We start from the raw sequence: 27,427 nt of genomic DNA, 5'->3' as shown, positions 1-27,427 counted from the left end.
TCCGATTCTAACTCTGCTTTACGTGTCATCTCTCGCCTGAAATGCAGTCGCTGCTAACAGTTCTGCTACCGTTAGTGATAATGATAACATTACTATGACAATTTCAGTTAAAGATGACAACCACGGTTTCTGTTTTCTTCTTCTTTTTTTTTTAGAATCGCCCGCACTAGTTCCAAATGTCGTGCCTCATGACACCTGATACTGGGTCTCGTCTCTCATTCCTTCAGCCCCAACACAACCAGTACTTTCTCAGCAGCAGCTCGGAGACGCAAGGTCGCCGAGCGAGAATCTTCACTGCCAGTCAGGTAGTGGGTGCGGGTGGGTAGTAAGCATAACCGGTCTGTTATTGCCTTCAGTCGATATTAATCCGTGTTCAAGTGATGTAAACAAGCCTAGCCTTTCTTCACCCATCGTGCATACTCTGCCTGCTACGAAGTGCCCTAAGGTTGGTCGTCAACTAGTTTTCACTGTGCACTTTTAGATACATGTTGTATAGCAGTCGAGTTGTCCCTTCCACATGTGTTTGTCCCGCTGTGACTAGAGGCCCTTCACCCTTGTCTTTAACTTTGTTGGACTGTGAGATGAATGATGATCACTCTCAAGTGTTGATGTTTCATCGTACCTTTTGTTCTGGTTATTGTTGCGTTTTAACTATAGTTTCATTGAACAACCCATTTATTTAATCTATGTATTTTGTATTTCAGAAATTATGAAGAATAGAATTAGGATTTAACCAATGCATTTTTATAGCCATGTAATTAAATGCTTTGCTTATTATCATGTGTGTAAAGTTGTTTTGACCCATCTTGTAATATTACATAATGCTGCGCCATTCGCCTTACAACCATGAAATTTATACTTATCCAATGCAGCACTGAATGTTCTGTCCTGTTATATCCAGTTACGCCAGTTTTTTCCTTCAGAGGTTGATTTGCTCCGATCCCGTTTGCCGTACCGGATATAGATTATAATTGCTAACGACGTCTTCATTTAAGTTTAATGCAATCATAATGCATTAAAGTATACTTATATGCACGTAGCTCGCATTTAAGAAAGAAAAAGTGGTAGCCTAAGTAAAATTGGTTCACGGGTCATTTATCTTGACAGCAGTTTGGCAGTCTGTAAAAAAAATATGTAGCAGAAATAACAATCATACATTATTTCACGATGCATATTACACAAAATTGTAAGAATGCAAAAGTGAGTGGTTAACACTTGTAAAGTAAACGATTGAGTAAAATTATATGCAGTTTATATATATATATATATATATATATATATATATATATATATATATATATATCATGAGTGTTACATACGTATGGCTATATTTTATGGCGTGTGGTTAGACAGTTGTCAGTGAAATCAGACCTGGTCGTGCATGCGGGTTGTTGTGGTTAGTGGAGGTCGTCTGTCCGTTTACGCGAGTTTATGCGGAATGACATCCAGCCTAAAAACTCTGCATTTGATGCAACACTTGATGATGACTCTCGCTTCTAAATTTTCCTGTCACATTGTCAAGTACTAAACGAGAGAACGCCATCTTTGTATCGTTGTCGAAGAAGTTTTATTTTGTGGCTCATCTGCCGTTAGCCACTCCACATAGTCTGGTGATGTTCTGTCTTTTCAGCTGGCGCTAACGGGAACGTTTGTGTGCACGCTCTTGTGCGTGCGTAACGTAAGGATTTTGCAGTATGTTGGTGACTGTGATGGTAATTTCAGTGCGTTTCTTTTACATTCAGTGAAAATTGATGTAGTGTATAACTCGTTTAGCTATTTGGAAAGGCACACCATCCCATCGCGTCCCCTAGCTCCTCCCGACCACTCCTGAGGAAGGCATTAAAAGGTCACAACGGCGATCAGTTCTCTCTCTCTCTTCTCTCTCTCTCTCTCTCTTCTCTCTCTCATTCCTCTCGTCTCTCTCTCTCTCTCTCTCTCTCTCTCTCTCTCTCTCTCTCAAGCACTTGCCCTTCGTTCCTCAAACATTAGCTCGCTTTCTTCCTCTCAGTACATCCAAACTGTAGTTGTCTTTTCGCTTACTCTGGGAGTAAGCCTTCAAATTACGTTGTTGTTGTTGTTGTTTATATTAGTTGTTGGGGTGATAGGAAGGTGTGAAAAAGGTGTTTCGCGTCGAGTTAAAGATACAGTAATTTTAGGATATGTTATTTATGATTTATTTATTAGAATGAAAATGTAAAAAATAAATAATATGCATATTAAACAGTACACAAAAATTATTTCTAATAATTTTCTTTTTTTTTTCATTTTCGTTGGTAAAGCAACGGGCTACCAGACCATAGGTTTTAGCATGTTTTAATTTATTTGATGTCCTGAATTTAGAGGCTATATTTCTGTTCAGTTGTTTTGTTCCCACTTATAACTAAGAATATTTGATCCTTGTTGTTAGTATGGGTAATACTAATTATGAGTGTTAATTACGAAGACCACCTCACGTTAAGTTAGGAATTTATTGTTTGCAACTTATGCGTCTGTGGAAAATCTTGCACGCGCCCCGAGTAAGCTGGAGGTCGGATCACGCCTTGTTTCTCCTATCTTTTGTCATACATTGTCATGACAATCGATCACAAATCTCACTTTTTTTTATCTGTGCTAATCTTTTTATATCTTAGCTTATCTGCCTACCACTTGGGATTTCTTACCTTTTCATGATTTCTGATTTCATTTATACCATTTCATTACAAGATCACTAATTGCATGTACTATATATATATATCTATATAGATATATATATATATATATATATATATATATATATACATATATATATATATATATATATATTTATCTATATATATTCAAAATATAATATATTATATATATATTATTATTATATATATATATATATATATCTATATATATTATATATATATATTATATAACTATATATCCATATTATATTACAGGGGCACATGAGGTTTCTTACAATCACCCAATCTAAATAGAAAAATATGAAGTTGGAACGTAAAAACCCTGAATCAGACTGGAGAGATGGTTAGGCTGAGTTATAACTGAACATCTTGGCTTTGGCCACAGTGCAAAAGAATGGAAAAAGATAGTGAACGATTATAATTTGTAAGTTTTTTTTTTTTTTTTTTTTTTTTTTTTAGGAAGAGGAAGAGCATGTGGAATTTGTCAAAGGGTTGGCATGATTTTAACGCCAATTACAGAAAAGCCACAGACTTACTGATTGAAATATAAGCAGTGCACAATCTTAAAGATAAACTGAAAGAAATATAACAATCGTTGTTTGCCATATACATGGAAACATTGGTAGGAACAAAGGAGCCGTGGAGGAAGTAATGGGACAGGAAGGCCTGGGAGAATTTCAACGAAATTTATTAGTGTTTGTGCTGCAAATGAGGTAAAGCTTGAGAGAACAGAGATGAGAATGCTGAGGTGGATTATGGGAATATCGCTGCTTGAGAGACTGGAAAGGATGAAATAAGAAGGGCAAGCTTAATAAAGATTACAGAGGTGATAAGAGAGTCACGACTGAGATGGTATGGGCAAGTGTTGAGGATGGATGACGAGGAGGGAGTGAAGAGGGCTGGGAAAGAACCTGTTAGAGGAAGAAGATCGAGAGGGAGACAGAGAGAATTAGATGGCGAGATAAAGTGAAGGAAGATATGGAGAGAAGAGGTTTGGTGGAGGATGATGCCTTTGATAGAAGGCAGCGGAGAAGGCGCATCAGGCAACCGACCCCTCAATGTATAGGGATAACGGTGGGAAAGAAGAAGAAGCTGGCAGTTATAGATACCAAATAGCCTAAATAACCATTATTCAAGAAAGAATAAAATGCAGAGGGATATCGGGAGCTACTGAGGAGCAGCTGTCTGCAGTGACCACCAACTTGTAGTTTCCACATGAAAGCTGAAATTACAGTTCCCAAAAACGTTGACAGAGTATTTAATACGTATATGCATGTTGAAGATGAATATCAGGAGGCGTTTGCAACTGAACGTCGACGTCGATTTACAAGTCTAATAGACCATTTCAGGGGGGATGTGGACAAAGCGTAGACTGCATTAACGTTAGGAACGTATATTCATCTGCTGGAAAAGTATGACTTGGTTATGGAGTAACTAGACACGGATCTTGGATATCAGATGAGTCCTGTGATGTACGAAATATTAGACAATAGCGCAAAGGTACTTGTAAATAATTTGAGGGAGAAGAGGAACATAAATAAAAAATTGAGTACTTGAGATTAGATAGTAAAATTTGAGGGATGAGATGAAGCACACAATGTAGAACGTGCTCAGTTCTCAGGTTTAGATGGTGAAGTTAAGTGAATTCTAACATGATAACAGAGAGAGTATCTTGGAAACCAGGTGTGTGATGCTGATAAAGCCATGTGCTCAGGAAGTGGTATTATTGCAAGGGGTGCAAAACTGTGGAAGTCTACCTCCTTGTAGAAGTTTTGAATGTAGTAATTAGTGAAATCATGGTTTTGGAAGTGGAATCGGCAGCTTAGAAACTACAGAGGTGGAAAGCACCCGACTATGATGGAATCTGTGCAGAGATGAATTTAGTTGAAGATGAAACTGTGCAAACTGAACCAGACTGATTTGGAGAATATCGAACGAGCAAACAAAGCCTCAAGATCGGAAATTGGAAGTTAGGGCAAAGGTACCAAAGAAAGGGCTTGACTAAATTTAGTAACTACAGGAGAAAGAAACAGATTAAATGCTAAGAGGTGAACAAGCTGGATTTAGGAAAGGCATAGGCATTTCCACAGCAGTTAACTGAATTAAAAATCCCCTTATGCTAGCTTTTGTTGAGTACGAAATGACATTTCGTAGCATACGGAGACCCATATTACAAAAGGTCCTGGTTCACTTATGGTATCCCTTTTAAGTACGTAAAGCTGATGGGAAGTATCTATGAACGACAGAGATACAAAGTTAAAGTTGAGTGAATCGTGTGGTGATATTAAGGAATATAATTTCACCGCCGTTGCTTACCCTTTCAGTTTTACACTGAACACAAATTGGTTATTATTATTATTAATATTTCGGTAGATGGAACCTATTCACATGGAACAAGCACACTGGGGCCAGTGTCTTGAAATTCAAGCTTGCAAAAAATGTTGCTTTCACCCTCCCATTGCAGACCCGACACTGCAGTAGTGATTGATGATGATACAGAGCCATTGATTTTGCATCGGCCTTGGGGAGACGCAAACCTGTGACATCTGAGTGGCATATCACGACACTAACCACTATACCAGCTGGAAATAAAAGTGTTTTAGATTAGAGAAAATATATCGACTTGACGCTTAGATTATGTAGATGTAGATGTATTTACTGGTGGAACCAAGCAAGTTGTGTTAAGCTTGCTTAATGGAATACATCATATTTATCTAGAGAGGTGGACTAAAATATAGCTAAAAAAAATAATGAGGAGACTGTATGCACTGGCGTGATGAAATCGCACTACTCTGAGAAATGATTAATGAGGTAGACTCATATATTTCAGAACAATGATATTCAGTACAGGTTCTCGAGTTGGATATAAACTAACAAAGGCAAATAAAAATTGACAAAAGTATTGATGAACGTGAGATTATGCACGTCGGATATGATCTGTAATTTTATTTGGTTTGAATCATGGTATGATGATAAAACTTTCCTAAAGATATTGTCGATTTGCGAATAACTCTTTATGAGGATCATATTATCTTTCTTCCATCTTGTTAGCCACCCTCTCTTAGGTGAATGACCTCATAGGTCCCAGTGTTTGGCCTTTGGCCTAAACACTATATTCCATTCCATTTCTTTATGAGGATGTTAGGACGATAGTGCAGAGAGAAATTTCACCACAAGGGAACTTGCAAACGTTACATATGTGAAAAACAGTGTCGGAGTGATGGAGATAAGGAGTTAGAAGAGTCAGGCTACTTGGATGAGAACTGCGAGGCGACGAGTTGGAAATGAGTGGAGATTTGTTGAGATGCAAGGCACTGGAAAGACAGGAGTTGTGGAGTTTCACGCCGTTGGAGTCCACGGTGATGAAATGGTTGTGCAGGATGAATAAAGTGCAAATGTTTGTGACTATGGAATAGAAGGTATTTGTGGTAGGTGCGAGATCCGTGAAATAAATGACTATGGAGAGTGTCTTGTGGGAATGTGTTTAGAAAGTGGCTTGATTGTTGGAAATTCATGGTTTTTAAAGAAAGCTATTTATATGTATACTTTGGAAAAAGATTGCGATGTGAGGTTTTTAGATTATAAGATGTTTGTGCCGAGTAGATGGAGGAGCAAGCTGATAGATGTAATGGAGGAGTGAGGAGTGGCTGTAGGTACAATTGATCATAGTTTTGTCTGATGCAAAAGTTGAGATATATGGGAGTTCTATTTGGGGAGAAAGAGGTGAAGATGTTGCTATAGTTGTGTTGAGGACAAGCGAGTTGAACAGAGAGAAGTGAAACATTAAAAGGACAAAATGGGGGAACAGTGGGCTAGGGTTCAAGAACCAAAGGTGGAAGGAGTAGATTAGTTTGTGAGTAGAATTTCAGGCAAGGTCAATCGTATGCAGGGAGCCTTTGTATTGGGAACCAAAAGAACGTAGTGGATAGAGAAAATGTCGAAGTTTGGTGAGTTTGAGGTAGAGTGTAAGAAGGGAAGACCATATGCAGGAATGCAATTGAAAAGATGCTGTCTGAAGTGAATGCAGTCTTTGGACAGTCAAATGAATAATTTTGAAATCGTGTTGAAAGGTAAAGAGAGGCAGAGCTGGAGGATTTAGGCAGGTAGGGGTTAATGTAAGTCTGTTTATATTCTATTCTTCCATCTGACTTTCCACCCTCTCCTAACAATTGTTTCATAGTGCAATTGCGGAAGAGGTTTTCCTCCTTTAGACCTTTCAAACTTTTTACCGTCAGTATCCCTTTCAGTACTGAATAACCTCACAGGTCTTAGCGCTTGGCCTTTGGCATGATTTTTATATTCTGTTCTGTTCTTACTGAGTAGACACGACAACGTTAATCCGGATTAGGTATGAAGAAACTGGTGCGCGTCAGACAACCGACAGTGTATTAGTCATACCTGACTCTCACAACAAAATGTCAATATCAGACAAAGAGAATCATGCCGTTGAGACTGGGCTCTTTTCACAATATGTCATGTCTGACACACTAGTTTCCTTTGTGACTGATCAGTGATGAATTTTGTTACGTCCACGCAACAAGAAGACCATGCTGACTGTCAAGGAACCAGTCAAGACTCTTCGTAGAACAGATCCCCTATCGACTCGAAACTCCGCCCATAAGTGAGGGGAATGGCGCACTGTTATGCTCCATCCGAACACCCACTGAATATGTTATTCTGGAGTATAAAAAAGGATTGAGGTAGCTGAGATATAATGTTGGTGTAGGGACGTGGTCATGAAAAGGAAGGAAATGGGAGGCTATGGTGATATGGGCACGTGTTTACTATCCAGTAGGACGTTTTGACACAAAGTACGGTACTACTCGTATATTCTAGCAGTTTATTTTTTATTCTTTTTAGAGACGTATTTTGCCCTTTACAGTCTCTATAAAAGAAGCGCTGGGACATAGGGTTATGCAGCACGGAAATGGAATTTAATAGTATAAAGGTGTAACAGGAGGAAAACCTCGCAAATGCACTATGAACGGAGGCACAGGAAAAGGTAGGAAAGGGGCTGCAGGGACGCTGTACAGAATCTATGTAATGCCTACAGTGCATCACGTGAGGTGCACTGACGGCACTATTCCTCCTACGGGGGAGGAGAATGATAATACCAGAATAGGCTAACACAGACGTAAGATGGAAACCCTGGTAAACTTCGCAATATGATGCCCAAGTTTTGCCTTATGATATTGTTGATATCTTTTTTCATAATTATAGAGATTTTTCTTAATTATCACACCAAACTAGTCTCGGTAATAACCAGCCTTGCATTGCTTGTAGGTATAAGTAAAAATTTTGTTGCAGCAAAGAAAGTAGGTTAGGCCTATAGTACTACTGGGGTTGGGAGAGTGCAACCTCTTTCACCTTAGGCTTGTCAACTTTTGGCGGGAGACCATGCGAGATATCGTTCTTATCAAACCTGGATTTTATGAATATCATAAGAAATATATGCTGAGGTATGAAGTGAAATGTAATAAAAGTTACAAGTTTATGGCGGGCTGTCATTATCGAGGTCAGCCTGAGTCTGACGTTAAAAGCGGGCGGTGTTGAGCCTGATTGAAGGAGTCGCACATTTTGGTTAAAACCCTCAGTGTGCACTGATTTCGATTAGTTGACAGACGTTACATTAATGCAAGACAGTGCGTGTGTGGGACTTAAAGGGTGGCTTAAAGTCGTGGATATTTCTTTTTAAGTGACATCTATGAACATGTTTCATTTAGTTTGATTTGTAAAATAAAAGCAGGGGAAAAAAAACCACTTTCTCATGGGATATGTCCCTTATGTTTTTGAAGGACATGGTTATTGCACTGGTTAGAACAGTGAGAGCTTATCGTGTTTTGTGTTACATTTTGTAATGTGAGGAATCGTTATTATTATAATGGATATAGGTTCCGACTTTATGTATTCGTTCTTTCCGAATGATCTTGCCATAGGTTATTACCATCCTTATATGATGGTTAGGAAGATGTGTTTATTTTAGCAGAATTGAGAATCTTTATCGATTGCCTGCTGAAGGCTGTTTAGGAAATCTAACTTTGTTTATATCCCGCCAATTAGCGAATTAACAAAAAATAAAACCACCTCCTCTTGATCTGTTAGGGTTAATGTTAATAAGTAGAAAAACCAACACCCGACGGATAGTAAATGATTGATTGTCCAACTAGGCTAAGTTTATATACTTATCGAAAGGAAACACCTGACTTCTTTTGCATGTGATGGTACAAAAAAAGGACTCCAACATGTAAATTTAAATGTTCATTTTTTAGTAATTGAAATTTACACCTCCTATGTACACCAGTATCAAAATCTGCCATGTTTAAGAGGTGACAAGCGAGAAACTTCTGCTTCGAAAGAGATGTTTTCTGTGATATTCCCAGACCAGCTCAGGTGGGTCATGAATTTACCCAAACATCATTCGGATAGAGGTCGACGTTCTTGTTCTCAATACATACAGGGAACTTACTTAAATTGCAAAGCTGTTCGCAATTATAAACCAAAATTTTCCGCTGGCAAAAATAATACAGTTAACCACGATAATAGAGCATCGTGATTGGCGAGTGATATCGAATTATTTAACCTCGTAAATTTACATGCAGGGAAGGGTTCGAAAGCTTTGTAAAGAGTTTTTAAATTATAAACAAAGTATTAACATTTTTTTTATTAATTAGAAATTTTTTTTTAATCCACCCAGACTCCTTCTACACACCCTGATCCGTCCATTCACATGCACCAACTTTTTTGTCGCCTTTCTCACATTTTCAGTTTTTCTTATGCTGTATCTGCTTCAGAAATCATCTCATCAATTTAATTATTATTTTTTTTTAATTCGCACCCAACCTCCACACTTCATTTCCAAGAGCGAGAGTGAGCTCTTCAGTCTCCATACTTTTCCGACTTGGATTTCCATAGACAGTGTGCAATTCTTCTAGATCTTTTCCCTGCTGCCTCTCACGTTTTCCTTGCTTCACCTGTTCCGTGACTTCCTCCGTAACTCATCCTGTGGTTACGTGTAACGGGTACTTTTACAAACTTCAATTCTTCCACCATCCATGTTAATGTTTATTTCTTCATTTTTCTGTATGTTATTTACCTTCATATCCTTATTGTGTGTAACATCCACTTGCAAATGCTTACAAAGTTTTCCATTCATTTCAGTTTCACTATCTCCCTTCATTTTTCCTACTTAACAGCATCAAGAAAAACGTGTTAAGTTTTCTGTAGTGTATTTGGATATACATTACACACACACACACATATATATATGTACACATACATACACTAGCTGACCAACCTGACGCTGACTGGTAAGACTCGAACAATGGATAAATCTCTCTCTCTCTCTCTCTCTCTCTCTCTCTCTCTCTCTCTCTCCTGTTAAGATAACTGCTTCAGTTACATTGCCCAGCATTTTTGACATTTTATATTTTACCACCTCTCCTCCCCCATTCCTATTGGAGCTGAACCGGGACTTGAAGGACATCGGAAGTGTCTTTGTTCATCCCAGATACCTCAAAAACTATGGATTATATACTAATATCCATCATTTTTTATATTTTTATTTTTTGCCCCTTTTCATCCCTATTCCTATCACGGCTGATTAGACTTTAAAGACATTGGGAGTGTCAGTATTAATCCTAGCTACTCTGAAAACTCAAAATTAGACACTGTACTCGGTTTTTTTCCATCTGTCCACCCGCCTGTGGTGTTTGCGTATGGTAACACTGCGTCTCGGGCTTTAGATTGTTACATTCAGCTTACATTCAACAATAATAGTATCCTATTTCGAATATTAACGGTGTAATTCACATACAGTAAATAATTAAAACACTTTTCAGTTGCAAATGTACACCCAGATATCCTTTTGTTTACCTAAAACTTACACATTGTGTAACTATCTAAAGCCCTGGACGCAGTGTTATCATATGCAAACACCACAGGCTGGTGGACAGATTGAAAAAAACAGAGTATAGTATCTGTCATTTTCGGTCATTTTTACATGTCATCCACTTCCCACCCCTTCTCTTCTCACTCCCCTTCCTATTGGGGCTGAACTTGGACCTTGAAGGCCACTGGGAGTGTCATTTCATCTCGCCACCTCAAAGACTATGGATTAGACACAAATATTATTTATTTTCGATTGTTTTTAAATGTCACTCCTTTCTCAACCCCTTCTTATTGGAGCTAAACTTGAATGGCAAAGGAAGTGTCACTGTTCATCTCAGCAACCTGAGAAACTATGGATTGGACATTAATATCTGTTGGGTTCTATTATCTTAACATCACCCCCATCCCACCCCTTTTCACCCCCTCCCTTCCTATTGGGGCTGAACTCTGACTCGAAGGGTATCGGAAGTGTCACTATTCATCTAAGCAACCTCAAGAGCCATGGGTTAGACAATAATATCTGTCATTGTCTGTTATTTTTAAGTCACCCCCTTCCCACCCCTTTTCAATACCCCCTCCCTGTTGGGGCTGAACTTGGGCTTGAAGGGCATGGGGAGTGTCATTATTATTCTCAATGACCTCAAAAACTATGGAATAGATACTAATATCTGTCATTTTCAATAATTTTTAGTTTCACCCCTTTCCCATCCCCTCCCCACAATCCCCCTCTTTGGTGCCAGTGATGTCTTACCCCGACAATATTCTTTCCCAGATACTAAATTATATATATACCAAGTTTGGTTGAAATTGTTCAATAATTGTCAAAGTGCATGAACACAAACACACACACCTACATACATACATATATACTTCCATTTATATACATATATATACACATACACACACACACGCACACACACACTACACACACACACACACACACACACACACACACACACACATATATATATATATATATATATAATATATATATATATATATATATATATATATATTAAACTATAACTATACGATTCTATACAACTGTTTTTAGTTGTAAATTTTTTTAGAAATCCCACGAACACTTGATAACCGAAATTACCCATTTTCTGTGTTGAAGGAAATACATTGGATGGAACTTTATGGCAGAGAGTAAAACAATTTTGTATTGCTGTCAGTACTTTAATCCTGTTTTCGGACATGTAATATGTAAGTTTTTTTTTATAATGGTTTTAATGAAGAGATTTTTTTTTATTTTATTCTGTACAGGCACTGGGCATTATTTATCCAACAGAGAAAGTGTAGTCGTTCAGACTCCACCGTAGTGTGACCAGAGACTGAGAAAATTGCCCAGCACAAACGATGGGGGACTCGCCACAGATATTGGTTTTGAATGTCAATCACAACAGAAACAAGAGAGAGGACTTACGAAGTCCAAGATCACCCGGTATCACTGAGGCGATAGAAATTTCCGGACAACTTCAGAAATCTATGCTGAGGTTAATGTCATACAATTTTGCTATGTCATTTGATATATTTAATGAAAACCTTGAAGGAAAAACATGTAAATTGAGAATTTTGCAGACATATTCTTAACTAGCGTTACTGAGAAGTTGCCATTCATTGATATTATTCGTGTTTCAGAATGACAGGGAAGTTCCTGAACGAATCGACAGGTACCGTGGACTACAAGGCTCTGGGAAACTCGGAGGAGTTCAGGTCAGTTTGTTGAACTTCCCCTCTTCAGCAGATGTGTTTAAAGGAGCCTTGCTTAAGGGGTTAGTGCCGTCAGTGCACCTCTTGCAGTGCACTGTAGGCCTTATTCCGCAGCATCCTTTCGGCTTCTAACTGCAACAGCTTTCATTCCTTTCTCTGTATCTCTCAAACTTAATGACTTTCCACCCTCTCCTAACAATTGATTCATGGTGCAACTGCTTTGAGGTTTTCCACCTGTTACACATTTCAAAGCTTTTACTGTCAATTTACGTTTCAGCACTGAATGACCCCATAGGTCCCAGTGCTTGGCCTTTGGCCTAAATTCAATTCCACTCTAAAGGAGTTAGCCCTCCTCCCCTCACCACTCTCTCTCCCCCAGTAATTACCTCAGTGATATACCTTTTTTCCCCGACTGTAAGCTATAGACATGATGCTTAATTGTCGATATCTATCTATCTATATAATAATAATAATAATAATAATAATAATAATAATAATAATAATATAATAAAATAATAATATTTGAGTGGATCTTGTTTGTCCTTCCCGGGGAACAGTGGGGGAGACATAATACAGCCACCCACCCCCTGCAAGCCAGTTTGTCCGCCCTGGGTTAAGGCTTAAGGCGGGGTAGGTAGGGGAACGGGAGGGTAGGGGAGCCATCCACCCCCCTCCTGCAAACCTGTTTGCCCGCCCTGGCTGGGGGTCAGGGTAGGTAAGGGATCGGTAGTGTAGGGGAGACAGCAGCGCCAACAAGCTCGTCGCTCAATATTTTTTGAGACACTGACGGTTTTGGCTGTGCATATTAGATTGTCTTCCGTAGGGGGTTAATGTCGCCAGTGCACCTCATGCAGTGCACAGCAGGCATTACTAAAGGTTTCGTTGCAGCGTGCCTTCCGCCCCTAGTTGCAACCCCTTTAGTTCCTTTTACTGTACCTCCTTTTGTATTTCCTTTTTTCCATCTTACTTTCCACACTCTTCAGACAATTGATACATAGTGCAACTGCGAGGTTTTCTTCCTGTTATACCTTTCAAACCTTTTACTGTCAATATCCGTTTCAGCACTGAATGACATCATAGGTCCCAGTGCTTGGCATTTGGCCTAAATTCTATATTCAGTTTAATTCAATATTGGATCGTCAGTGGCTTTACAGGCCTTGTGGCGTAATTAGAGTTTTTGTAAATATGTATCACGTATGTACAGATGCATATAATTTTTTTCTCTCTTTCTAGGGAAGTTGTGTAAACACTGTGAACGGAAATGTTCATTGTATAGTCACTGGTAATTCTATATTCTAAGGTGTTGTTATACATTACTTCAGTAATAATTTCCTTTGGGCTGTAGTGAATTAAGTAATAATTCCGATATATATGAGAGAGAGGTTGACTTTCCATTGCGACATGTAGACACTTATAACACTATTATTGTGGTGTTCGTTCGTCACATATCTCGTTAACTCCTTATGTTTCATCGGTTTTCATTCGTAACTAGTATTATCTTATTCATAAAAAAATTGGTTCTGTTTAGGTAGCGCGATAAAAATTTTATAAACATGCAAACATGCAGAGAGAGAGAGAGAGAGAGAGAGAGAGAGAGAGAGAGAGAGAGAGAGAGAGAGAGAGAGAGAGAGAGAGAGAGAGAGAGAGAGAGAGAGAGTCCAACTTTGTAACGTAGAATCAGATCGTGGCGCTAAATTGAAGGAATTATGCTGCTTAAGCATGCAAGTGCGACATTCTTTTCTAACATTAATTGTAGTCCCAAAGTTACAACATATCTCCATGGTTCAACAGTTTTGATAGCTCTCATCAGACCAGCTTTATGATGCAACGATTTTGGAAATAATGAATACGTTTGGAAATTCGTGGTCAGTAGAATGCTACCTTTCAACTGATCCTAACTAAATCCAGGTTGAGAGAGGTGTTCTTTGATTCTGCTGTTTCGAAATAGCTTGAATAGCCTATCAAGATATTATAGGGAAGTTTTCTATACAACGAGAGGAAATTGTTACATAAATCTGAAGTAACTCCCTAGAGCAGAAGTGCCTAAAGCTTATGAAGATCACTGCCAGGTTCCTAGAAGTAGACATACCCAAACCCGTAATGTCAACTATTTCTAGCGATGCTACGAATTATTTCTAAGCACAAAATGTTGATTTCATGAGGGTTTCTACGTTCTCAGTCAGTAGTATGAAGTTAGAATGAATTGAGGACGAAGAAAAAGGAAGAAAACTTCTTAAGTAAGAATGAGAACAGAGCCTATGAAGGCGTTCGAGATGTAATTGATCTTTAATTGGTAATTGCCAGTGACGTTATACATTTTTTTATGTGTTTAGTACACCGCTAGTCTTTCGATCTGATAATTTCGGCAACGTTGGACTTCGAAATATGTAAGTGGTGCATAGGGTTGATAATAACGTTATCGTTTAAGTGCATTGTACTTAAAAACGCGTCCTGAATTACCCCCAGCTGTGTTAAAGGTCGACAGACGCTCGCACGTTGTATTGGAAAATTACAGTCGGTAATGATGATAGCAGACAAAATAGGTCACATCCAAATTTGTCCGGTAACTGCCGCATTAATGCTGTTACACGTACTTGCAGAGAGGCTAATGAATTAACTCTTCCCCCACCCCCCTCCCCCTCCGCAGAACTGTATAATGCTCGTTTTACTTTGCTAGTAAATGCAGCTAATCTTATCACTTTTACGTAAAGATGGAATTTTCCTTTATCCACAGTGACTCAGAGGGCAAAAGAAAGGTCTCATATTCCCTTTTATTAGTAAGACTGCAAAGGAGGTTGTTGTGGTATATATATGTGTTGTTTTGAGATGTCTTTTGAGACGTCAGAGAGAATTTTCCTTCGATATAAAGTGATGAATAGAGAAAAAATGCGCCGGACTAGGGTGTACGAATGAAAAGCTGCGGGCGGCAGAATAACTACGGCTTAGAAGCGGTATCGACTCTAGTTTCATTCATGGAGCAAGTGAAGGTCGCATTTTAACAGGGAGCTGAGAAGGAAGCATTTCAACAGAGAATGGTATTCGCGTGAGCAATGAAGGAGTGGAAGTGTTTATCCCGGAAGTGTTTTGAAGTAGGTGGTCGACCGTATTGAATGACACACTACTAGAAAGTACGGTAGAAGCAAAGAAAGAAGAACCAGTTTTTACGTCAGAAAAAGTTCGTCTAAGAAGTCAGTAGGTTGAGAATAGGAAATTGCAAATTCTCCTTTTATCAAGTGGTCTAGCGTACAAGACAGTGAGAGAATGCAGTTAAGTAAGAGTGATATATGGAACAGATTCCTTACATTCTTGAAGTAGATAAGGTAGATTTGACTGGATAATAAACTGCGCATTATTTAACTGCGGACGGAGATGTAAAATTCATAAGCATCTCAATGAACACGTGTAACATCATCAACCTTGACCGGCGCAGGATAATTTTAGACATCTACTTTGAGTGCATTTTTAGACTGAAACTGTCAGATTGACATTTAAATTATTGTAGTATTATTATTATTGTCATACTTTTTTAAGTAGCATCAACATTATTGTCATGATTTAAAGTGTCGAATTATGCCATTGTCTGAGAGAGAGAGTGAGAGAGAGAGAGATGCATAGCCGAGTCAAAAGGTCACAAAAGAAATTGATGAGAGCGGATTCTTTGGCGGCTCGTCCTGTCAGCTACAGTTCAGTTATCTTAACCGAGTCACCTACCAGTTCACTCGCGTTTCGTATTTTGATATGTATATACAGTAATGAATTAATTAAGCCTGTTTAAACAGAATGAGAGCTCCCTAGCTGTTGCCATAGTTCGCAGGTGTTAGAATGACCATTACTCAGATTTTATCCCCAAGGTAATTTCGTAAACTTTCATGACTTCAGGACTTTGTAATAGTCAGACTACAACAAGGGAAATGTTTGCTTAAAACGTTGAAGATATGCAAATGAGTCTACGCACACAGTATATATGTATATACACACACATATATATATATATATATATATATATATATATACTATATATACATATATATATATATATATATATATATATATATATATATAATATATACACACCTCGGGAATAAATTTACACACAGGGGAATTATATTATAATTGACAAGTGCTTCGTTACCAGTGGGATTCGAACCACTGCCTGGTTTAAAAAGATATACAGTGACTTCTGATCACTGAACAATTTTATATATGCATATATACTACAAACACACACATATATTATATGTATACATCTATATATATATATGTATATATATATATATATATATATATATATATATTATATATATATTCATTCATACATACCTGATGCAAAGGGAGAAGCATGTTAGCCATTAAAATGTATATTAGATGAGTTGTGATACAGTTCGACTTAACTAATAAATTACAATTCGTATATTGCTTTGAAAATGCTCTGTATGATAGGTCTGTTCAATTCGAGTTTAAATCCCCTTTTTTCCTTCTTTTTTTTCCGGTTGTATTTATGTAGTTCTGGAGCAGGTGAATCCAATTATCATTAGTTCTGATATGAAAAACTGTCTCGGGTTTAGGACAGATTGGCTAAAAAGACAGTCTTCTGGAACGGATCAAGTCCGGTAACCGAGATACTGCTATAGTACTACGAAACTGTAGTACTACAATTTCGTAGTACTACAGCCATACTACGAAATCATACAATTTCGTAGTACCACAACTGTATCTTGTTTACCGAATTGATCCGGTAACCGAGGTACGGCTGTAGTACTACGAAATTGTATGATCTCGTAGTATGGATGTAGTACTACGAAATCATACAATTTCGTAGGACTAGGCCGTATCTCGGTTACCGGTTCTATTCCGGTAACCGAGATAAGCCTGTAGTACTACGAAATTGTATGATTTCTTGAATGCAATTTAATATTTAGATGATTAAATACGATCGTGTTGTCCAGTGCTTCTCATTTGAAACTAGTGTCAGAAAACCTTAAATCACCCAGTCAGTGCTTAATTGAAATGGACGCATGCAGGCAAAGTATAAATACCAAATGCACTATGCAGTGCAGTTGAATGTGTCAGCCAAATACTATACAGCCATTTTTAAATACTGTACTCGTATAGCTCTCCTTGCTGATCAAAAATTAATATAGGTAAAATATTTGGTCCTGTTCAGCAATATAATACAGTTTAGTTGAGTATTATAATACAGGTAATTAATTCCAGCTATATCCTATCATTTATTGTATTGCAAAGGAAATGTTAGAAAGTAAATTGTATAAATTCTGATATTCTTTTTCTAACATTATATTGTATACTAAAGTGAAGATTGATTAACGTTCATTTTAATGATACATATATATTATTTCTGTTTATTTTGTAGAAGGTGATACTCTCGTCGTTTGACTTTGTGACTAGACTAGCCTCTACGTTTATGATCAAGTTTGCAGCCAAAAGAAATGAAACCGATTTAGGGTAAAAGCAGAAGTAATTATAAGCTAATTTTTTAGACAGATATTTACCATAAGCGAAACGAATAAACCTCGTGCATTTATATCATTTCCATTCCCTGGCCCTATCTTCTTATACACAGACCAACCCCCCCCCCCCGCCCCCCCCCCTGTTGTGTATGACTCGTCATCTAATTATATATATATATTATATATATATATATATATATATATATATATATTATATATATTAGAAATAAATGACAATTTCCTCAACTTGCAGTTTGACAGTCACATAGTTACTAGTTTCTTAGTACACAGGAGGAAGAGTTATTCACGTCACATCAGTGCGTGCACTGAATGATAATAGAATTTTATCAATAAAACTTTTAAATTCTTGTTTCTTAAATATTTGGTGAATGAGTTTGGACATGAATGAAATGTCCTTGATAAATACAGATACCGAGTAGGTTTTGTATAATGTGCAAGTGGAACTGTGGATTTTCATTGTTTTTTATTTTTCCAGGGACTATTGCACTTTTGCCAGCAGCCTTGAGAAGGTGGACCTTGCTTCGTTCAGCGAACAACAGTTATTCGCCTTTTTCATCAGTATCCTTTGTTTGCAAAACCTACACGAATCTGGCATGAGACTACGTCATAATTTTGCCTTATGTGAAATCGTTATTTTCGGAATAAACCTGCGAGTATTTGAAGAAGAGCAATAGCTTGGATGTCATTCTCTCTCTCTCTTTCTTTTTTTTGTTTGTTTGTTTACTCTTTACACTTACATTTTTCCCGTTCATATATTTTTCTCAGAACCTTTTTTGTACTGTTAGATTAGCTGTGATTCTAGGGAAACATTTTGCTCATTTTAGGTTTTAATAAATGTGTTTTCTAAAGGTAAGTTGTTGACTAGGTGGAGAAATGTATGCTTGATGTCTCCTCATATATACCGAGCATATTTTGAACGTTCCTGGGAAGTGTTTGGAAATGAGTTTGTACTTTTTTATAATTAGAATAAAAAAAAAAAAGAAACAGACGGGAAAAAACTGTGGTGAAATAACGACCTTGGAAAGATAATAATTAGTCAGTAATGAAGTACACTAGTAGTCCTGAAATAGTTAAAATTTTATGTATTACAAATTTAGGACGAATTTTGCAGAGGGACTGAATTAAGTACCCACTGGCTCAACTTCAGAAATATAGATAATTATGAAAGGAATGAACGTAGGTGAAATCAGGGACCAAACATCTTTGAAGATTCAGTTTCCCTTTGTTAGGGAATTTAACTTTCGGGAGTTGCCATTTCTTTTCGGCCTCCGTTTGATCTTTTTGCCCTGAAAAGCTTCGAGCCGAAGATGACAAACTGTGAGCTCATTTCCACATTTTTAAGTAGTGTCGGGCTCAAAGGGAAAAAATGGAACTTTGAATGGCCGATTTCATTACCAAATTCACGGGACGAGCAACAGTTTGCAATTTTTATGGAAATTTAATTATTGGTTAAATATTACGTCAATTTATGCGTGCATGGGAAAGGTTTTGTTAGTATATTGTATGTACTGTCTTTTACGAGATCGTTATGACAGGTGACGGGTATTTTTAACGCGCATCATATGGTTCTTTTGTTTGCAATGCTCTTTAGCGTCAAATTTGATTTTTTCCCCTCTGTAAAGATATTCACTTATTTTCTAGACCAAATTGCCAGGAGAGAGAGAGAGAAAGAGAGAGAGAGAGAGAGAGAGAGCGGAGGTACTGGGGAGAGGAAAAAATAAAAGCTTATTTATGTTCTAGACATGTCTTCTGCTCTGAGCCAACTCATCCTCCAAGCTCGAGGCCAGTATGGTTGTAATTATTCCCTGACTATTTTCTTATGTAGCCTCTCCAGATGCTGAGCTTTATAAATTCATTCCATTCAGATCTCTCTCAGTGTTTTCTACCTGTAAATGGAGAGAGTAGTGAAACTGATGTTAGGGGAGGTTTTTTCTTCTGGATGTTTTTAGACTTGTGCAGTGTTTAGTTTTTCTCTGTTCTGCTGGGAGGGGGGTTGGTGCAACTGTAAATTAAAGTACTGGAAGTGGTACAATTTATATAGTGATGGTGTGGTATTGGAGCATGTTTTTACCGTAGTTATACTATCATTTTGAAAAAGATAGTTGCCTGTCTGTGTACATCAGAAATGTTCATTCAGTGGATTTGGAGTGATAGTACGATTGTCAAAAGTTTGTATCTACGTACTCTTGAACATTAGTATTATGATTATAGATACGAGGTTTTCTTTGAGCATTTAAAAATATTATTCATTGTACAGTACAAACATTAATTGCAGTGTTTCAAAACTTTTTTTTTTCAGAGGCTCCTGTTCCCTAAACTGTTCCTTACGGACGGTCTTTCATAATATTTTTGTATATAGTGTAAAATGTGCTGTTGTAGATTTCCTCAAACTACTACATCTGGTTCTCACACTGAAAGCTTATTTTTCTCTAGAAGCTGTGGCTTTGAGGGCATGTATATATAGTAGGGAATGTATTTGTGTATTTACTTGGAAACAGTGATGAAAATCTTAAGTTTTTTAAACGATTTATCCAAAATTAACCAAAAAACGGAAACTTATGTTGAATAATGAATTAAATCTAAGACTGATTATTTCCTCAAAAAAGTATTCCTCTCTCTCTCTCTCTCTCTCTCTCTCTCTCTCCTCTCTCTCTCTCTCTCTCTCTCACTGGCTTCGCTCAACCCTTCTTACACGCATCCTGATATTTTTGATTAGAATACTAAAAAATTTTATTAGTTATGTACCCTGTAGGGCAAGACTGTCTATAGCAGTTGTCAACATTTCATGGACAAAACTCAAGAGGAAGATTCTGGCACTTTGTAATATCAACGACAAACGAAGTCGTCAGTGGCAGTCTTCTATACAAAATCGAGACCCTGGAATTGCCTGATTTTACATAGAACTTGCTACACTACTGTAACGCAAAGGTTCAGACGGGGTTAATTTTCCCCTTTATTCCTAGGATAGATACATTGCACAAAATGTAATGTCAGCTACTTGACATCCCATTATAAAGAAAGGAAAGAGGGGACAGAAGACTAAAACAGAAACAGAGAGTTAAAGAAGCGTTTGAATAATAAGTGAAATTTGGTATACAAACCAGTGGAAAAAAAATTTCATTGTAGGGCAACATATTTCTGTTTTTTTTTTTTTTTTTTTTTTTTTTTTTTTTTTTTTTTTTTGTAATCAGAATTTTAGTTACCCGCAAGCTAAATGTATTAGTTTGTCCTTATCGCTTGTGATGAAATTTGTTTAGTGATATTAGCTATAATAAATGTTCTCTTGACCTGTAACTATCACATTAACATTTCAAAGCAATAAATTTTAGTCATTTCTGTAGTAGCTTGTTCTTCAGAGATTTCATGACCTTTTTTATTTCAATTAAAATTTCGGTGTAAATTTCCTTAAGAGTGACAAGATATATACAATGCCCTGACGGTGCACAGCATCTGTGAAACCCAAAAGACATCTGATATTGGATCAGCCCTCGACGTGCCAAACTTCTGGGCAACTCACGGATACATCATTGGCGGATTTATCTTTACGTTAGATGATATCGAACATGGAATTTTAAGGGGTGAGTTACTCTTTTGCTTTTGTTTAATTCATAGTTTTTTGTTTGTTTTTTCTTTGTATAGATAACAAGAATAGCTTGTATAGACGTCTTGATCATTGTACAAATTCTCCCACACATGTATACTTATCTAATAAAAGGAGCCCATAAAAACACCAAAGTATAGAGAGAAAAGTACTATATTTCAGAGACTGTTGTCTCTCTCTTCAGGTATATGAATGAGAAAAGTTTACAGAAAAGGTGGTATTTATACCAAGAGGTCCATCCAAAGGTAAGCCAATTTAGGTCACCCCTGCGGATAATCTTCCTTTAATCTTCTTAAGCGTTGGTTGAATGAAAACCTTGTCGATCACATCTGAATCCCATGCTCCTTTTGAGATGTTCATTACCTGCCTCTCTTTTATTAAGGCCGATTCCATCATTTGACTCTTGTACCGGCAGTTGCTGCTATAAATTATATGTGACAAATTCCAGTTTATTCTATGGTTATGTTCATTTATATGGTTGAAAATAGCTGAGTTCTGTTGTCCATACCTAACTGACCGTTTGTGTTGTATTAATCTCTAGGGAAGTGATTTTCCTGTAAATCCGATGTAAGATTGGTCACAGTCCTGGCATGAGATTTCATAAACCCCTGTTTCCTTGGGGAATGTCTTTTGTTGGACGTTAATCAGGGATTTGGCTAAGGTGTTTGGGTAAGTAAATGCAAAAGGGTTAGATTTTCCAAGGGTCTGAGTCACTGTCTTAATCCTGTCCAGGTGAGGAATTTTTATTTTATTGTTGGGTGTCTCTTTGGTCTTGTTTTGAGGGGGAGGGTAGAAAATTATGTGTGCTTTGTGAATAGCTTTCTCAATTATATGGTCAGGATACTTTAAAGACGAAAATTGCTTACGAATTAGTTCAAATTCTTTTTCCAGGAAATCTGGGGAACAAATTCGTAAGGCTCTTAAGAACAGGTTGCTGGCTACACCTATCTTGATGGCAATGTCGTGATAACTAAAGTAGTGAATGTATGAAAGTGAGAACGTTGGTTTTCTGTATATGGTAAATTTGTATTCTGTCGTGTCTCTGATTATTAAAACATCAAGAAAAGGAATTTTGTTGTCTGTTTCCCATTCAACTTTAAATTTGATGCTGGGCACTAATGCATTTAATTCTGAAAGGAATTCATTAAAATTGAACCACCTATTATCCCAAAATGTTAGAATATCATCTACTTATCTCACCAACAGCATGTTTTTGGGTTTTATTAGCCCTACAAATTTGTTCCCCAGATTTCCTGGAAAAAGAATTTGAACTAATTCTTAAGCAACTTTCGTCTTTAAAGTATCCTGAGCATATAATTGAGAAAGCAATTCACAAAGCAAACATAATTTTCTACCGACCCCCTCAAAACAAGACCAAAGAGACACCTAACAATAAAATAAAAATTACTCACCTGGACAGGATTAAGACAGTGACTCAGACCCTTGGAAAATCTAACCCTTTTGCATTTACTTACCCAAACACCTTAGCCAAATCCCTGATTAACGTCCAACAAAAGACATTCCCCAAGGAAACAGGGGTTTATGAAATCTCATGCCAGGACTGTGACCAATCTTACATCGGATTTACAGGAAAATCACTTCCCTAGAGATTAATACAACACAAACGGTCAGTTAGGTATGGACAACAGAACTCAGCTATTTTCAACCATATAAATGAACATAACCATAGAATAAACTGGAATTTGTCACATATAATTTATAGCAGCAACTGCCGGTACAAGAGTCAAATGATGGAATCGGCCTTAATAAAAGAGAGGCAAGTAATGAACATCTCAAAAGGAGCATGGGATTCAGATGTGATCGACAAGGTTTTCATTCAACCAACGCTTAAGAAGATTAAAGGAAGATTATGAGGGGGGGTGACCTAAATTGGCTTACCTGTGGATGGATCTCTTGGTATAAATACCACCTTTTCTGTAAACTTTTCTCATTCATATACCTAAAATATAGTACTTTTCTCTCTATATTTTGGTGTTTTTATGGGCTCCTTTTATTAGATGGAAATCTGTTGTAATAGAACATTTTTACCAGTCATATATACTTATATATATATATATATATATATATATATATATATATATATATATATATATAATTACAGTTAACAGTTATCTCTTCTGACTCCCGATGACTCACTGTGTTTGCCTTGAACGTCTGGCATTAGTGCACCCAAGCTGCAACGACTGTTGTCATGATTATATCTGTTTCAGTCGCCGCGATTCCAAGTGGGCGTTGCTGAGTTGATGGTCACACTAGGCGATCAACGCCACGATTCACCAAAGTCTTTTAGTTTTTCTTTTTTTCCTTTAGTGGATTCCGATGGAAGCAACGTGCATTTGAATGCTTTACCGTCTGAGAGAATGACAAAAAAGACAGACTATATACACACACACATATATACATATATATATATATATATATATATATATATAATCTATTATAGCTGTTTCATTGATATATATATAATATATATACTATATATATATATATATATATAATATATATATATATATATATATATATATATCTATATATATATATATATATATATGTATACTCTGTATATATCTATATATATATATATATACATATATATATATATATATATATATATATATATATATATATATATATATATATATATATATATTTCTTCAGGTAACAGGCCACATCCAAGTACGGGGAAACCAGTCTTGGGGCTGACGGACACGCGTGTTAGTTTTTCCATCAAACAAGTCGATCCCAGGATACATTTCGCCCTCAACTGCGGCGCCAAAGTGAGTTTTGTCCCATTTTTTTCTTCTTCTCCTATTATGAATGAAATCTGTATAACTATTTATGACTGTAAGCTGGATATAAACATTTCCATCAACGTGAGGTCAGCTGAGAAGAAAGCTAAATGTATTTTTTGTGGCCTCTCAGTGCAGTGCTAGCTACTCTCAAACGTTTACGCAGACCACAAAAGCTTTCATGTGTTTCCCCAAATGAAATTAATTACGGAAGTTGTTTGCTGTTGCCCTTCTAATTCCACCCAATGTGTGTCCGTATGCAGAGAGAGAGAGAGAGAGAGAGAGAGGGAGAGAGAGAGAGAGAGATCTGTGTTTTTCTGGAATATTATGTAAGACGTCCCTTATGGGTTGCTGTTTCAATTGATATATATATATATATATATATATATATATTATATATATATATATATTATATATATATATATATATATATAGTATATATCTAGTACACACACACACACACACACACACACACACATATATATATATATATAGATTATAGCACATACATATGTATGTATTATATTATTAATCTAATATAGGTTTCGATTTTATAAGAATAATGTGTGTATCCTTATTCAGTTTTATATAATAAACAGTTATCACTGAGCCCGAGACATGTTCAATAAATTGATCTTCTCTCTTTATCTTTGCAGTTTTGTTTATTTTCCTTCGAATTTTCAGTTTATTTTTGTTATCTTCAAGTGCTGAGCGTATCTTTTCTATGGATGTTTCAGTCTTGCCCCGTTGTTCGCGTGTACAACTGCAGCAACTTGGATGCTGCTCTTGAAGCTGCCACTGAGTCATACCTCAGTCAAGGGGTCGTTGCTGACGACAGCAACAGACCGCTGAAGATACCCAAGATCATGTTGTGGTACATGAGCGACTTCGCCAGGACCCAAACAGGAATGCTGAAGTAAGTACGTGAAACGTATTCATACATCCATGTATTCACGCATATGTATATAATCACAGCAGCTATAGTAGATTCACATCACCCGTGCATATGATGTCTAGGCCAGTCCCTTACGACGCTCCTGATTGGCTGTTGATAGGCCAGTCACAGGGCTGGAAACTCTCAGTCTCTCTCGAGAGTTCACATAGGTAGGATGTATGTCTCGAGAGAGACAGGGTTTCCAGACTTGTGATTGGCTTATCAACAGGCGATCAGGAGCGTCGTAAGGGACTGGCCTTAACATCATATGCACGGGTGATGTGAATCTACTATAGTATTTGCACATTTTGTTTTTTCCGAGTCTAAGAAATAACAAAGTTCTGCAACGTTTAGTTGGATCAGTTTGAATTTGAGTACTGTCACTGTGCAACTGAGACGGTTAACATGCAAGATACATTGTCTTACATTAGTAGGGCGGTGCCAACCCTATTCCTTATGAATTGTTTACTTAGAATATTAAGAGTAACAATTTCCAGAGTCACCGTTTTAAGAGACAAATCTTTTAGTTACATATGCATACACACACACATACACAATACATATATACGTACATGCATGCATAAATATATGTCAATATCGCAGAACAGAAAGCATAGCATGGTGTTTTTATTGGTCAAATTTTCGAGACATTGTGCTTCATCATCAGGGCTGCGAAACTTATAAAAATTTTAGGAATAACTATATTATACTTGGTGAAATAATTTTACATAAGTGAAAATCTGCAAAGCATAAAATTTACAAAAAGAGGCAATTTAAAAGTGGTAGAAGCAATGTTAAGAGTAGACAAGTAAATGGAAGCCTAGAGGGAGCAACGATAACCTATAATTTCAAATAGATATTGGGAGGACTTTGGAAATAAATGTTAATGCAGCGAGCTGTGGAGGCGTTTCGACAGAAGAAAAATATTGATGGAAGCAGGAGAAAGGATGTAGGCCTCTGAATTTCTGAAAGAAAAAAAATGGCGCAGAAAACTGAAAGCAAAGGTAAGAGGTTGTTAAAACGCTAGAAAAAAAAAAAAATCGACCAGGCACATTGATGACGCCTGGTCTGGTCATATCGAGAAGAGTGAGGCAAAGTTAGAAAAAAGTAGGGAGAAATTTGAGCCACTCTGAAAGGAGGAGGATTCCGTAGGGGGGTAGTGCCGTCAGTGCACCTCATTCGGTGCAATGTGGGCCCCTAGCTGCAACTACATTCATTCCTTTCACTGTACCTCCGTTCACATTCTCTTTCTTCCATCTTACTGTCCACCCTCTCCTAACAATTGTTTCATAGTGCAACTGCTTTGAGGTTTTCCTCCTGTAACACCTTTCAAACCTTTTACTGTCAATTTCCGTTTCAGCGCTGAATGGTCTTAGTTGCCCCAGTGCTTGGCATAATGCCAAAAATCTATATAAATAAAATCAAAATCAAATAAAAGAAGGATGAAGACAGTTAAATTAAGAACTGAACGGAGTGTTGGGATAGTAGAAGGCGCTGATAATAATCAGTCATTGAGGGAGTGTATGCGAGACAAACGTGAATAGCCTCATTATATGTACGATTTATTTACACACTGAAGGAGAAATAAGTAGGTTATGTAAAAAAAATCCATGAATTCAAATCAGTTTGAGTCTATTAAAAGACCTTTTGTCCCTTCCAGGTGGATTGAATCCTACGTGGGACCATCAGAGCGCGAAGCTATCAAATTCCTTTTGGACACTAATAAGGGAGACGACACAGAGAGCGTTCAGTATGTCTATGACTGGTCGCTCAATAAAGCCTGATTGCTCTGGCACTTTTGCTTTAGATCTGTAGGAGCCAAAACATGAGGTCACGTGTTATCGGCTGTGATAAGGAAATTGTACCGTGCGTGAGTTACAGGAAATGAAAATGATATGCGCCTTGATTTTTGTTTTTGGGGTTAACGGTGGATTTCAAATGATGGTTCATAGGAAATATAAAAAGATATAGAATTTTGATCGGAAATCTAATGAGCGATCATTTTTCGACATTGTTGTCTCTAGATAACTTGCGTTAATAAACCTATTCAATGCACAAAATTATGTTTATGTTCCTCATATATGTCAGATTATAAAAAGGACGAATTAGATTGATTTTAATCTTTATTTTCGTTAAAATTGTGCTCTATAACAGGAGCAGTTTCTCATTTGTTCGTATATAATCATCATCATCATCATCATTTTCATAACGTAAATCAGTTACGACTTGCGAATCGCAAGTCGTACCAGGACCATTCGATCTTCTCGCAAGTGTATTCACATCAACTGAATCATTGTTTACGTCATAACTTTTAGTGGCAC

The 27,427-nt window shown here is 37.1% G+C and overlaps 1 protein-coding gene across 2 annotated transcripts; it reads left to right on the top strand.

Moving 5' to 3' along the window:
- The first annotated feature begins 150 nt into the window (after positions 1 to 150).
- On the top strand, positions 151 to 27,166 carry LOC135197827 (uncharacterized). Of its 2 annotated transcripts, none has more exons than XM_064224972.1 (8): positions 151 to 445; positions 11,826 to 12,055; positions 12,201 to 12,275; positions 18,237 to 18,319; positions 21,181 to 21,339; positions 24,042 to 24,160; positions 24,910 to 25,088; positions 26,767 to 27,166. In XM_064224972.1, exons 2-8 carry the CDS (start codon positions 11,919 to 11,921, stop codon positions 26,888 to 26,890), a joined length of 876 nt encoding a protein of 291 aa, XP_064081042.1. In that variant the 5' UTR covers positions 151 to 445; positions 11,826 to 11,918; the 3' UTR covers positions 26,891 to 27,166. The 2 variants fall into 2 exon arrangements, with proteins under 2 accessions (XP_064081042.1, XP_064081043.1); XM_064224973.1 differs by lacking the exon at positions 151 to 445 and adding an exon at positions 4,287 to 4,352.
- The last annotated feature ends 261 nt before the right edge of the window (positions 27,167 to 27,427 follow it).

Source organism: Macrobrachium nipponense, chromosome 21 (genome assembly GCF_015104395.2).
Source record: "Macrobrachium nipponense isolate FS-2020 chromosome 21, ASM1510439v2, whole genome shotgun sequence".
Classification (NCBI taxonomy): Eukaryota; Metazoa; Arthropoda; class Malacostraca; order Decapoda; family Palaemonidae; genus Macrobrachium; species Macrobrachium nipponense.
This window is presented reverse-complemented; position numbering and strand designations above follow the sequence as displayed.